A 14,316-nucleotide genomic window follows, 5' to 3' on the forward strand; every position below is an offset into this window, starting at 1 on the left:
GCAGGTTCTTGTCATTCAGACTTATGGTTAAGCACCTGCTGCTGTTCCAGTGTTTTAGAGTTTTACTTGGATTATCCAAAATATAGAGAGCATCCTGAATGTGCTTTTCTATTATTGTCGGTTTCTAAAGCATTCTTAATACACACAAAAAGGCCCTAGAAATACATTACCACTGTTCCATCACTACACAGATTGGAACAATGCAGTTGTAAATGGAACACAACTTATAATATACAATTTCCTAGGAAGTTATGAAAGCAAAAAACTAGTATGGTGCTTACAAAAATAAATAAATAAATGGATTCCATGGCACCTTATAATTAAGCAAAAAAGAAACCTTGATTCCTTCACTATATTGCCGTTTCAGTGATTTGCAGCTATATCAACTGAAAGGAGACTCTCGACTACTGACTCCATCGTTGGCCTTTTCTTCCTCTCTTCCTCCAAGCAGGAGACAGCCAGCTTGATCAGAGCTTTGGCTTGCGAGTAGTCGAATTCACCTCCCAGTCTGACATCTACAAACTCTGCTATCCAAAAGGGTTCCTCCCTGCCCAATCTGTAAGAGAGCATCTTTATGAACTTTTTCAGCATGACATGCACCTTGTCATCCTCACCTTTGACCAAATTGAAAACCCGTGTTCCTGACACCAGTTCAAGAAGCACAACTCCATAGCTGTACACGTCGACCTTCGCGGTTATTGGCAAACCGGATATCCATTCTGGAGCAATGTAACCTATGGTTCCTCGTGCTCGTGATACGTTTTGATTATCCCCAGACCTGTCGAGCAGCTTCGCCAACCCGAAGTCGGTGATCTTAGGTTCCAGATCCTGGTCCAGTAAAATGTTCTCAGGCTTGAGGTTGCAGTGGATGATCCACTCTAGGCACTCGTGGTGAAGATAGGCCAGCCCCTTGGCGACGCCCAAGGCAATGTTGAATCTCTGCTTCCATTCCAAAGAGATTTTGCTTTTGAACAACACGTTGGCCAATGATCCTTTCTCTGCATACTCGAGGACCAGCATCCTGTGGGATCTTTCTGAGCAAAATCCATATATTCTTAATAGGTTCATATGGTTAATCCTTGCAATGACATGCAGCTCATCATGGAATTCTTCTCTGCTGTGCCTTATATTCCCCAGCTTCTTTACCACAACCATTCGGTCGTCATCCAGTGTTCCCCTGTAGGCAACCCCTGTGCCTCCCCATCCAAGCTCATGAGCAAACCTTTCTGTTGCCTTAGACAGCTCCCTGTAACTGAACATTCGGAAATGGTTTGCCATCATCCTGTAGCCTTCCTCAGCTGCCCATACTTGTGATGACCTCAGTTCCTTCCTCAGGACAAAGAACCATGCGAATGCGAAGAAGAAGACTTCGATGATGAAGAAGGCACCGATAAACCCGTACAAGTAGAACCATTTTGATTGATCCTCACTAGTCCTGTGCCAGTAGCTGGGATTTGGTTCCATGGCCGGTGGGCTTGCAGAGCCACATTCAAGATGATGGGGTACAGAATCGAGCACATTGGACTGCGGAATGAGGAGTTTTGATGTGTCCATACTTGAAGGGAGTTTGATGTACATTGTGCGCACAGCAGGGTTTGGAAAAGACCTTCCATTGAAGAGAAGAGACTTGGGATAACATGTTCCATTTCCTACCTGGTACTGAAACCCCTTACAGGAGCAGTCGCTCAAGCATGCCTTCCGACAGGTTTCCCATGGGACCTTTTCGATTCTCTGCTGATCAGATCCCCAAAAATCAGTGTTTCGAAGTTCCAAAAAGGTCACGTTCTGCTCCCCATCGCATGGCATGTCTACAATTGGCAGGCAACCTTCTGTCCAGTTACGTGGGTTCTTCACCCGGTAGCCGGGCGCGCAAGAACATGCCGGTTTAGGCGAATAGTGGCAGATTCCATACGGACCACACAGACCATGAGTCTTGCACGGTTGGGACTCGGCAACCCATGAAACTGACCATGTTCTGTCCGAGCTGTTCAAGCTGTAGAGCCTAAGGTTCCCATCATGATCCAACTTGAGCCTCCTCTTGATCCCAGTGCCTCTGTCAGAGGCAGCAAGCACATGGCTGTTGGCAAAGTCACTCGAGAAAATCTCCCCAGAATCGGCAAGCCTCGCTATCCTAGTACTGTTGTACAAGTTCCTAGCATTCTCGTAGTACTGGAAATCAGGATCCGGCCAGTACACACTTGTGACATTGGCGTCGTCGTAAATGAGAGACAGCATCGACTGGTCGCTGAACCGGAAGGTGTAGTGGCCAGGAAGATGAAGCTGGGTGGTAGAGACTAACTTGGACGCCTCCGTGACGGGCTGCGTGGGGAGGAACGTGTCCGTCGGCGAGCCGAAGCTTTGCCAGACGATGTCGCCGCTGGAGTTCTTGAGGACAAGGTTCCCGGTGTCCAGCAGCTGGGCGTGCTGGACGTCCGGGACGGACTTGCCGTCGGTCTGCCACACCACCGTGCCGTCGTAGTCGGTGAGCACCATGGCGCCGTCCCTGCGCAGGGTGACGGCGGCGCCCCACGCGTGCACCGGGCTGCCGCGGTTGGCGCTCCAGACCACGGCCTCGTCGGCGGCGGCGTCCGTGTACCATACGGAGAAGGTGAAGGCGCCGTCGTAGATGAGGTAGAAGCCGCAGGAGAATGTGCCGTCCGGCGACCGGAGGACGTGCGTGTCGTGCTCCTCGACGGCGAGCGAGGACTTCCGGGGTAGGGTGTCGCCAGGCGCGGCGGCGGCGGCTGCGCTCAAGGGTGGAGCGAGCGGCGAGGAGAGGAGGAGGGCGAGGGCTGCGAGGAGCTGAGCAGCCATGGCTGGCTGCTGGGATGGTAATGGTATGAACTTCGTCAGAGCTGGGAAGGGCAAGAGCATTGCTGGACTGATTAGCTAGGAGGCAGTACCTCATTGCAGGTCCAGCTGCTCCATATTGAATTGTATACGGTTGTTGTTCTTGCCTCTTGGTCAAAAACAAACAGGGCTGGAGGGACAGCGACACAGCGTGTTGGAATGTTTCTTTATAGCTTGCGACTTTGTAAAACTTATCCAGCCGAAGAGATGAACTCGCAGTTGGACTTTGCATGCGACGAGCTAGAGATGATGGAAATTTGATGATCGTCTGGCAGACGAACCGGTTCGGCGAGGCAAGGTCGCTCTCTCATCTCATGGATGATCACGATGCGTCGCGGTGACTTTTTTTCATCCGGATCGATCGAGTTGTCAGAACCCTCAAGTAAGCAAAGGATCGGGTCAGGAAAGTCGCCGTCGTACAGGAGCACGGGCTTGTGCTCTGACGATGACAGGTGTTCCGTGTTCGGACATGTGAATTTTATTAGCTAGACTCTGCTCCGAAGCGGACGTCACGTAGAGATGACCGGAGTACTCCCTCACTTTAGAAAACGTGAGATATTTTAGTTTTTGTTCCAACTTAAATTTATCTAAGACCTGTTTGTTTCCCACCATTTTTTAGCCCCTATCACATCAAAAGAAATCTTACTATTTAAGAGTATTAAATAAAATCTATTTATAAAAATTTTCATGCTAATTCACGAGACGAATCTAATGAGCCTCTAATTAATCCATGATTTGCTACAATAATGCTACAATATCCATCCGCCAATTATGAATTAATATACATCATTAAATTTGTCTCGCAGTTTAGCTCCAGGGTTCTGCAATTAGTTTTATAATTAAACTTCATTTAATACTTATAAATATTAAGATTCTTTTTGATGTGACATGGTATAAAGTTTAGCCTCTAGAACCAAACAACTCCTAATTTTGATCAAACATATAGAAAAACTAGCTTGATGTTGAAGATGACATCATATACGGTGCCGAATAGGTATAAACACCAAGGGCGTATTTTATATTTGATTTAATAATATCAAATGTTGTAGATGTTGGTGTAATTTTTGAACAAGTTTAATTAAATTTAGAGAGTTTTAACTTGCGGCAAAACTAAAACTTTTTGTATTTGGAGTGGAGGTATTAGTATTGAAGTGTGACGCGGGTTTGTGAAAGTATGCTACTTAATATTGTTGCCTATATGTATACTGACCCGGCGAGGAAATTTTGTCAGAATTGCTGCACCTGGAATTTTATATCTGAGGTCAGAGATGCGCCTTGAATTGATATATATGCAAGACAAGTACGGTTCCACATGTTCTTCAAGCTACTTGTCAACAAACGTGTCTCTCATCCGTGTTAGTTGCTTGCAACAGGCTAACAGCTAGCCAAATGTTCCATAGGATGCCTTGATGACTCCGTGTCTCTCTCATCCGTGTAAGTTGTAACAGCCAAACAGCGATCGATCGGGCCAAGGGAAGTACGTAGGTATCCAACAACAGGCCCATGTGATGCTAAATATATACAGCCAACTTGTATGGAATAGTTAAATAGGCTCTCATGCATGTGTCTCGGTTGATCCGTTGATGGTAGGTGGGAAGCGACAAGAACAAGCCATGTAATAGCACTTAAACTATCATGTGAAACCTGATCGCTCTCCCATCCGATCCCACCACTACTAGAAAACAAACAGGTCTTGAGCACCGGTTGAGAAGGACCAAAGACACCGGTTTCCCAACCGGTGCCCCGCAACCGCGACCAATGGCCTCGTCTTAAGACACCGGATTTTTCAACCGGTGCCTTAGGCTTCCATTGGTACTGGTTAGAAAGACCAACCGGTACCAAAGCATTTTTGGCAAACAAAAAAAATAAGCAGGCATCCTGCTGCCAGCACTCGGGCCCGGAGCTTCGCCTCGTCGCCGTCGCCGCTCCTGCTGCCGCGCTCCGAGCCGCTCGTGCCGGCCACCGCTCCTGCTGCCGCGCTCGGGCCCGCTCCTCCCTTGGCCGCCGCGCCACCAAGAACCGCCGTCCTCGGGCCCCTGCTCGGACGCCGCCTGTACAGAGCGACCGCGACTCCAGATCCGCCGCGGGCCGCCGGTGCTCCGACCGAGATGGCCTGCCGGTGTGCTGCTCCGCGTGAGCCAGGGCTCGAGCGCCCCCCTGCCGGCATGCTGCTCCGCGTGCCAGGATCCCTGCCGGTGAAAAAAAAATGAAAACCAGTGCAGGAATTGAGGTGAAGATGATGACTGACCTGGCCAGGATCCGCCGTTGTCGTAGCTCCACCTCATGTTCTTGGGGTCGCATCCCGTGACGGTCTGCCACTCGTGGCCCTCGATGGCCGGGTAGCAGATCTTGACGGGCATCTCGCCGACAAGGTCCTCCCAGCGCTCCTCGATAAGGTCCATGATGGCGGCGGCCTGGTCGGGCGTGGCGAGCGAGGCGAGGATGGCGACGCAGTTGCCCAGCGAGAACCACCGGAAGTCCCCCACCCTCACGAGAAAGAGAGGGGTAGAGAGATGAGAGCTAGAGAAATGAGAGTGGTAGAGAGACGCGAGAGAGAGGGAGGACGGCCAGCACTTAAAAATATCAGACGCGAGAGGCATGGGTACCGGGTGGTTTTTTCTACCGGTGCTAATGTCTGCTTCATAATCACCGGGTTGTGCCACCACCCGGTGCTATTGATGCATGACCAATTTGGTACCGGCTGATGGATTTAACCGGTGCCTTTGTCAGTGCATTGGCACCGGTTTGTGCTGTGGCATGCTTTGCCAACGCTCGGCGCAGGCCAAGAGTACCGGCTATTGATGCAGCCGGTGCTGATGTCTCCCATTAGTACCGGTTCAAGCAACAAGTGGTTGCTTTGGCCTGGATCTTTGGCCTGTTTTATAGTAGTGCACATAGACCACGGATATACAGCTTGATCACGATGCTTCACGAGTTCACGGTGGCTTTTATCCTCATGGAAACACGAGGATCAGGTCGGGTCGGGGCAGTCGCTGTCGTTATAGGGCAAGGAAACTTATTTGTGGTTTGACGGCATACTGTTTTGTGGAGAATTGCTATAATAGTCTTCTGTTGACACCAGATTTTAGTAAATCTGGTGTAATCTGTAGATCGTCAGTTATTGGCATACGTGTGCAGGAGTCACAGGCAACAAGAAGGATCAAGCTAGCGTACGCATGGACGACGATCGGCAAGGATCGGAAGTTTCAAATGGCGTCTGTCCTTTCCGGGAGATTGTGTGTATAGGCGGGCACATATGCGTACATGCATTAAGGAAATGCTTCTAATTTGCATGCACGGTGATTAAATGCAGGTGGCCGGATTGATTAACTACAGAAGGTCAATGCGTGCCTGCTAAGCTGATTAGAATAAAGAAAGAAGCCAACGCATATATGCAAAGATGATTAGAATAATGAAGCCTGTTTATGGTAATATGTGCAGAAGAGGTGCTTGTATCCGTGAGAGACAAGATGCAGCAACATAATGGTGTTCGGCCTGTTGAGAATAAAATATTTCCTAATCTAATTGCCTTGGCCGAAACAAATACAAGACAGAAGGTTCATCGATGAGGATTCTACGGAAAGGAAAGATAGAGTCCATGTATCTTAGTATTTCTTTTTAGTTTAGTTTGATTGTCAGGCAAGTTAGTTCACGTTATAAATATGTACCCCATCCATTGTAAAAAGTTTTGTCACACGACCAATACAAACACATTTATTTTCTCAAGTACCTTTACCTTTTTGCCCTAGGAGTAGGAGTAATGTAGATTTTCGATGAGTTCTTCAGCAAGCTGGGCTGCATCACTTCGATCTCCAGTTCGCTGCGGTCTTTGTCTACCAGGAGTTCTAGGCTTTGACCACCGGGCGCATCGCTGTGGTTTCGTCTAGATTCGCCTACAAGTTACTAGGTATCCCAGATCTCAACTTCCGGGCGCATCGCTGTCGTTGAATCTGGTTCTTATCCACGAGTACCTTGGATCTTCGACCGACGACACATTCGCTTCTGTCTGGATCTACGGTATTCACCAGTTATCGATTTTGCCCTATCTTGTGAGCGTTATCTCTTGCTAGATGTGGTAGAATCATAATTATTCTAGCCTTGAGTAAGATTGCATCGGCTGATTTATCTTTAATCTATTGTCTTGCTGTTCAGATTGATTTAATTAGCTTTATCTTGATAAAATAGACGATAGATTGTTCAATAGCCTGTTGCATCTTAATCTTGGCTGCTTCTCAAGTGTTGTCGGGAACGAGTTCTATTGTGGATAGATCTATTGGCTGGTGAGATTAGATTAATCTTTTGTTAGTAGTATTTCTAGACTGCAACTTCCAGGCGCATCGCTGTCGTTTCATCTAGAAATACTGTTGGTAATGTTAGTCGAAAGCATTATTGGCTTATGGTCCTGTTCATGGTGGATTAAGAGTCCAATGACACTGTTTTCTATCAGCTTCCTAGCCGATAGCTCCTGAGCTTTATTATCATTAATTACATAAATGTATTTCGGAGAATCGATGAGTTGCTTATACTCATCAGGATGTTGGAGATCGGCCTCATGGCAAACTGTGTTGTTATTCATTTATCATGGCCGATTATTCATTTATCATGTTTTATTCTGCTGTGCTGTTATCGCTACTGGTGCCATGATGAAATCAGCCTGATTAGCCGATCCCCTTTGACCTTAGAAGAATTATCCTCACCTTGTCAGTTGAATGGTCAAACTGACTGGTATGCTTGGTTTGTATTCTGAAGCTTTGGCGAACAGTACCTTCAGATTCCAGTGTGTTGATTTTTGCGTCAACATCTTCTATAATCGTATAGTGGGTTATATGATAACGTGGATGAACGAGATAAGATAACAATAATTAATTGCCACAGCTAGACAACTGAGCATCAGTACCGGGCAGGAACCGTGTTAGTGTTGGTTTCACACCTGGTACCGACTAGTGACATTTAGTACCTGTTGAGACGCCGGGTACTAAAGGGAACACTACTTAGTACCGATTGGTAACTCCATCTGGTATTAAACGATGCTCACCATGCAGGAATTTGGGGCACCAGCTTAGTGTCACCAACCGGTACTAAATTCTTTCTTTTTCTTTTTATTATGTTTCTTTTTTCCTTTTTAGTTTTAATTTGAATTCATATTCATATCCGCAGCATTCATTTGTGTATACTAGCATTCATATCTATATTCGTATCAAGCATATAGCAAATAATATATATATATAATATAATTTATATACATTTCAAATATTTTAATAATAATGCGCACTTGGGATCAAATATTACAATTAGCGAGATTAAGTTGTTTCCTGACAAGTACTTTGAATATTTCTAATCTTCATCGTCATCTCTGTTTGGATCAAGTTGGCCCACGAATATCCTATGATCTGCATAAAATTTTGGGGTTTATGATCTCATCCAACTAGAATCCACAGATGCTTCTTGAATTGCCTTGACTCTTTCCGGTTGGATGAGCTCTTCTTTCATTCATCAAAACTGTCATGTGCATACATAATTATTTTAACTTAATACAAGTATGGAATTAAATGCAAAAAAATTATTATTAATTTTTTACGTACATCAAATTGTTCTTGCATCATTTTATTTGCACCGGTAAAGTCATCGATGAACTCACGTACCTAGTAGCCACATAAGTTATTCCCTTGATGCTGTCTCAAACACTATACGTAGATGCATTATGAAATATTCATAGTGTTTAAAGAAATGACACTAGATATGCGTATTGTATTCATACTGAAAAGTCAAGTTTGATATCAAGATCACACGACTTGTCTATGACTCCTACGTGTCTTCTGAGGAAGTGAGACCACTTGTTGACGCCGTTTTTTGACACACGTCAAGATAAATATTAAAGGAAAGAGAAATTACTGATTTGGAAAGGCAACGACAGATTTGGCAAGGAAATCGGCTGATGGTTTGTTGCCGATTGAAGGTTCTCTTGACCGGCAGGAAGATAAGGTTGACCAAATCTTAACGAGCTATGGGGAACTCCCCCATAGTCCTTCGCTCAAAAAAAAATCTTAACGGGCTCCGGTTTGAAAGGCGATGTTTTTGTTTAGGATATTTTTCTTTCGTGCCAAGCATGTATTTGCCGTAATCGGCTAGGACTTGGTTAGTGCACGGTATAATGTGTCCTTGGTCATTGATGAGGACATCACCGTGGTGGCCCATGACATTTCCTACATCAAGTTTCAAGTCAAAGTCAACTCCGACTTCTATTCAGATTGGGAATTCAAGAGCAACCCACACTAAAATGGTCGCCCAGGTTGAATACTCCATTTTGCACGTTCTACATATGCATGGAAAGCTAAGGAGATAAGCTTTCCAATGGATCCAGTCCCATGCAAAATTTTGTCTGGAGTCAACGGGAATCGTCGAAAAAAATATGACGTTCAGAATCTGTCAGGGTGCTGCGCCGCCGTCTTTTGGGCTGTTGGCCCGTGTACCGTGTCTAAGTGGTGGACGCCCCCTTGGCCTCCACCAGCAACCCTAGGACGTCCCTTAGGATATAAAATCAGTAGCCGCCGCCTTTTATACTTGGGTTTTGTTTAGTTCTTGTGTTTTTCTTCGGGAAACAGAGATTGCATCGTTGTATCTGTGGCGACAAGTCCTTATACATTGATCCAGGATCCCTGTTCTTGCTCTCCTCGACTATGTCGATTAGTCCTTTCGATTCGAGTGCTTGAACCGCTCTTGTAATTCGCTTAATCCATATTTTCAATTATCAGATTGCGTGTTTACATCTTCTTGCTTGTGTCCTTCGATTCGCTTGCAGGAAAAGCCATCTCGGTGAGGTTAATCAAGTTGTGTTTGGTTGATAACCAATGGAGCAGTGGTGTAGCGGTTGCAGGGTTTGAATCATGCTGATTTGAAGCCGAATCGTCAATGTCGTGTCCTCCACCAATCGAATATACCTTTACCTCTCGGAAGATCGGGCCTAGTCTTATATCAGTCATTGTAGAAAGTTTGATACACATCCAATACAACAAACTTTTACAATTTCTTGCAACTTTTATTTTCTTTTCGGCTACTTCGCAACCCCTTTTTCTACGACTTCTTTCGAGTTGATTAAGGACGTCTCACATTCGAGCGACTTGGTTTGCTGGTAAGCTTTTGTTTTTACCGAATTAATCTAAGCTTTAGTTCAACCGGCGCATCGCTGTTGCTTCGTTTAGATTTATTCACAATTTATCGATATTTGCTAGATCTTTAGGTTTTTCCAGTAGTTTTAGCTTTTATCAAATCTATCTTGCTCAGAATACATTTGATCAGCAGTAAACCCCTCGTTTTTGCTCTGAATCATGTAAAGCCGATTAGATCTATTTTGAGCATGGCTGTGTTCAAATCTACATATTTATAGTCTTGTGCACTGCTTTTTGCACGGGTCGGTTAGATCCAGCCGACTGTCTCTACCCGCATCGGCAGCCCTTACCGATCCCCTCAGATCGCTTTAATATCAGTTTATCCCGATCGTTCTGTCGTTTTCTGTATCGGCAGCACCTTGCCGATACGCCTGTTGGCGGTCGATATCGACGATTTTCGCTGCCAATGCTTCGCCTGATTTCATGAATTATAGGCCCCAACCATGCCATAACCATTATTACTAATGAGTTCCACAAGTTTTGGTGTTTATTTGACTTCAGGAATAACATATCAAAATTTGACCCAAAACGGACGCTGTTTGGACCGGAAGGCCCTAATCCGGCCGACCGGCATACTTTTGTTGGAATCTTGGCATGAAACTTTACCAAAGTCACATAGAGGGAGAATCCAAGCTATTTAAATGGGCTAAATCCAGAAATACACAACTTGGATCTGAAAGGCTTTGACCCATATCCAAAAGAGAAGCCAACCTGGGCCATGGTCAAATATGCAACATACACCCAATCCAGGATTGATCCATGGTCAGAGAGGAGCGTCATGGTGCAACGGAGGACTGAGGGGACACCAGAGGTAGGCCGCCCGTCCCCAAGGAGGCCGCTCGGCCCAAGGCAGAGGCGGTTGATCAAACCGCCTGAAGGACCGACCTCCAGAAGCAATCAGGACTGTCTCACGGGAAGGCGGTGGCACATGGAGGCAGGGCCAGGCCAGACGGCCTAGGCCAGGCCGCCCGGCCCCACTTTCCAGCATCTCGTCTCCAACCTTCGCATTGAAGTCAAGCACCGCCTCCACTATTGCTTACAACCGGCGCTACCTGAAATAACTGTCAAGAACCGACCTTGGCACACTATAAATAGGACCCCCTCACCTCACTTGTAACACACACCTTGGGAGCTTGAGTGCCTCACAATTTCAGTTTCACCCTTAGTAGAATAGGGAGAGTGTGAGGTGAGAGCTTTGGCGGAAGCCGGGCTAAAGGGGCAGAGTCGAGTTCTCTCGACCTTACCCCATCTTGTACCCACCTCAGGGGAATCTTATAATCAAGTAAGTTTTCCTTGCTTATCTTTAGTTCTCGCTAGTTTACTTTTTACTTTAGATACTTGCTTAGTTGCTCTCGTTGATCGGTGGGATCCCTTGTCTGTGTGGATAGCAAGTTCTATCCATTTGGGGTTTCTTCTTGCCTTAGCGTGAGGCAGATGTCAGTGACTCGATAGTTTAGCCGTGGTGCTTAGGCTTGGTAGTTACCTCGGGTTATGTTCTACCCCATGGTACTGCAGTGCTAGGCGGCAAGTGGTGACAGCCTTGTCCGTCCCTAGTAGTCCAACATGTTCGGGTGCTTTCACAGCAGTAGGATTGCCGAAAGTATGTTGGGCCTCTTCTCATCCCTTTCTGAGCCCTTCGCTTAGGCCGCCAAAACAGATCAAGTCAGTAGCTTTTCAAGTTATCTTAGTAATTAGGATTCTATCAGGAGATAAGCCCTCTACCCTTGTATCTCTGCTCCTTAACGGGTCCGGCTAAAACACTCTAGACCACTAGTCGACGCTTATCGTTCCTTGGATTCGATATCCCAGGATTACTCATCTGGTGAAAGCTGCAATCGGTCTCTGTGTGCTTGCGGAGTAATCAACAACGTCGCGTGAGAGTTATTCGGAAATCCAGTCGATATGCTCTCGAATTTAATGTTTGCATATTCCTTGTCAATTTACAGGTCAAATTGACTGGCACGCCTCGATTTGAAAGTGTTTGCAGTCTGAGCTTGGCGAATGTTGACAGTCGTTATCGCATAAAATTTGATCGCCAATGTGAGCTAAAATGACAACATTTCATGTCACATCATAACAAAAATATTATTTATGTAACAAGTTCCACGGGTTTCGATGCTCCCATGTGTTTTGTAGGAACTTCTAATTTTCATAGGAAAAACCTATCTCAAATGAGGAAAAAAGTTCACCATTGCGAAGAGCTCGTCGCGCTGATCAAAACGGATATATAATTCAATATTTTTGGAGCTCCCGATAAAAAGATATGAATTTCGCAAATTAAAAAGGAGTGTTGACGTCATCATTGACGTCAGCACTCCCGGAAGTCAACGCGCGCGTGCACAAGCGCGTGGGAGTGGAGCGCTGCTCCGGTCGCTGGCAGGCGGGCCCAGCAGCCCAGGCCGAAGCGCGCGGGCGGGGGCAGCGCGCCACAGGGGCATGTGGCGGCCGCGGCGCGGTAGCGGTGCACCGTTCCGCTCGGCGCTGGTAGGCGGGCCCGGCCACACCCGCGCGGGAGGCGGGGGCGCGCGGCCGCCCCGCAAGGCCATGTGGAGGCCTGCAAGTGGAGCGCCCCAAGGCGGTTGGTGGCCCAGGTGCCCGAGGCGGGGTTTGCCCCCCCCGGTTTTGGCCGGTCAAGTCGCTAGGAGTCCGGTTTTCTCTCCAGAAGCACACAACAGCGCATAGTTCTCTCGGTTTAGCTCCGGTTCTCGCCCCTGGAGCGTGGTTTTTCTTCGGTTTTCGCTACAGGTCGGTAGAGGAGGATGTTACCGACGCCAGGGAGGTCGGTTGCTTGCAGGGAGGTCCTTGGCAAGCAAGGAAGCTATTAGGAATATTCCTAGCACCTCTCCCCCTATAAATAGAGGCCATTTCCTCCTCCCACAACACACACCTACACAATTGAGCTTCATTTCTCCATCATATCCTTGTAGTAATGTCCCTCTAGGTGTTCTCCACCTAGTTGTATATTAGAAAAGAGGAGAAGTGTGAGAGTAGAAGAGAGGAGGAGGTGCCGGGCTTGTCAGCATCTCCTCAGCCTTTGTACCTCTACGGACCTGCTTCAACTCGAGTTGCTTCCAGGTTATCTTTCAATATTTTTGAGTTTATTATTTGTCTAAATTCAGTTCTTGCTTTAGTTTTCTTACGAGAATTCCGTTCGACCTAGTGCTCTAGTCCAGGTACCGGGTTAGAGTAGTAATCATTAGCATAGACATGGTGTCTAGGCTAGTGTTTTTAACTGAGTTTACGCCCAACCCCACGGATAGTTGTGGTAGTCCCGGAGGTGACAGCTCCGACCAGGCCTTTGTATTCCACCACGTTCGAGTTGGTGTTTCGTAGGGCTGTTGGCGGACTGACCCCGATCACCTTTTCCCAGTCTTTTCGAGGATCGGAAAGGTACCGTCGCTCCGATGTAAGTGAAGTTTAGTGAGCCTGACCCTTTTAGCATCTGGTAATCCCATGAATACCTTAGGAGACCCTCTCGTCCTACAAAAACATTCTTTCTACCTTATCTTTGGTTGACCTTGGCCCCTTCCTAGTTCACTTCTCATTTCCTATGGAAATCGATACCTTGGAATACTCCGGGTGAAAGCTACAGCGGTATCCGTGCGCTTGCGGATTTATCTGTTTGTGTTAATAAATACCAACAAGCTTTCTAGCGCCATTGCCGGGGAACGGTAGCTGTTCTAGAATCGAACCAAGTCATCCGTGTATCCTTTTTCATTTTACCACCACCACTTTCACCTCACCACATCCATCAACCACCATCCATCACATGAATTCCACTCCTATTGATCAATTCTCCGCACCAAAGGGCGAGTTCTTAGAGCCACCACAATTGTCTAAGCCTATCACAGCTCTTGGCTACGAACTCTGTCCTGGCTTTGTAGCCATGGTTCGGGACCAATCCTTTTCTGGGCATGAAGATGAAAATCCTTACACCCATCTTTGGGAATTTGAATATTTGTGTTCTTGCCTTCATATTGAAGGTATGGAACATGAGACCATTAAATGGATATTGTTTCCATTCTCCCTTTTGGGAAGTGCGAAGAAATGGTATGGTCATACCGTTGGTGGAGTTAATGGAAATTGGGACAAACTTCGGGACAAATTTTGTCTCTCTTTCTTCCCCGATTCCCAAATTGGTGCCCTCCGTATAGAAATTCTCACCTTTCGACAGAAAGAGAAAGAGACTCTAGGAGCAGCTTGGGCTAGATTCATAGACCTTATAAATACCGGCCCAAATCTTTCTTTGCCTGACCACGTCCTTTTGAATCACTTCCATCTTGGTCTAAGCAAAGAGGCT

General features: G+C 46.7%; 1 protein-coding gene across 1 annotated transcript; it reads right to left on the reverse strand.

Annotated features, from left to right (window-relative positions):
- Positions 1–141: 141 nt before the first annotated feature.
- LOC120665774 (putative receptor protein kinase ZmPK1) lies at positions 142–2,914 on the reverse strand. Its single transcript, XM_039945448.1, has one exon. The coding sequence runs from the start codon at positions 2,872–2,874 to the stop codon at positions 364–366; it is 2,511 nt and encodes an 836-aa protein (XP_039801382.1). The 5' UTR covers positions 2,875–2,914; the 3' UTR covers positions 142–363.
- Positions 2,915–14,316: the final 11,402 nt, after the last annotated feature.

Source organism: Panicum virgatum, chromosome 3N, assembly GCF_016808335.1.
Source record: "Panicum virgatum strain AP13 chromosome 3N, P.virgatum_v5, whole genome shotgun sequence".
NCBI lineage: Eukaryota > Viridiplantae > Streptophyta > Magnoliopsida > Poales > Poaceae > Panicum > Panicum virgatum.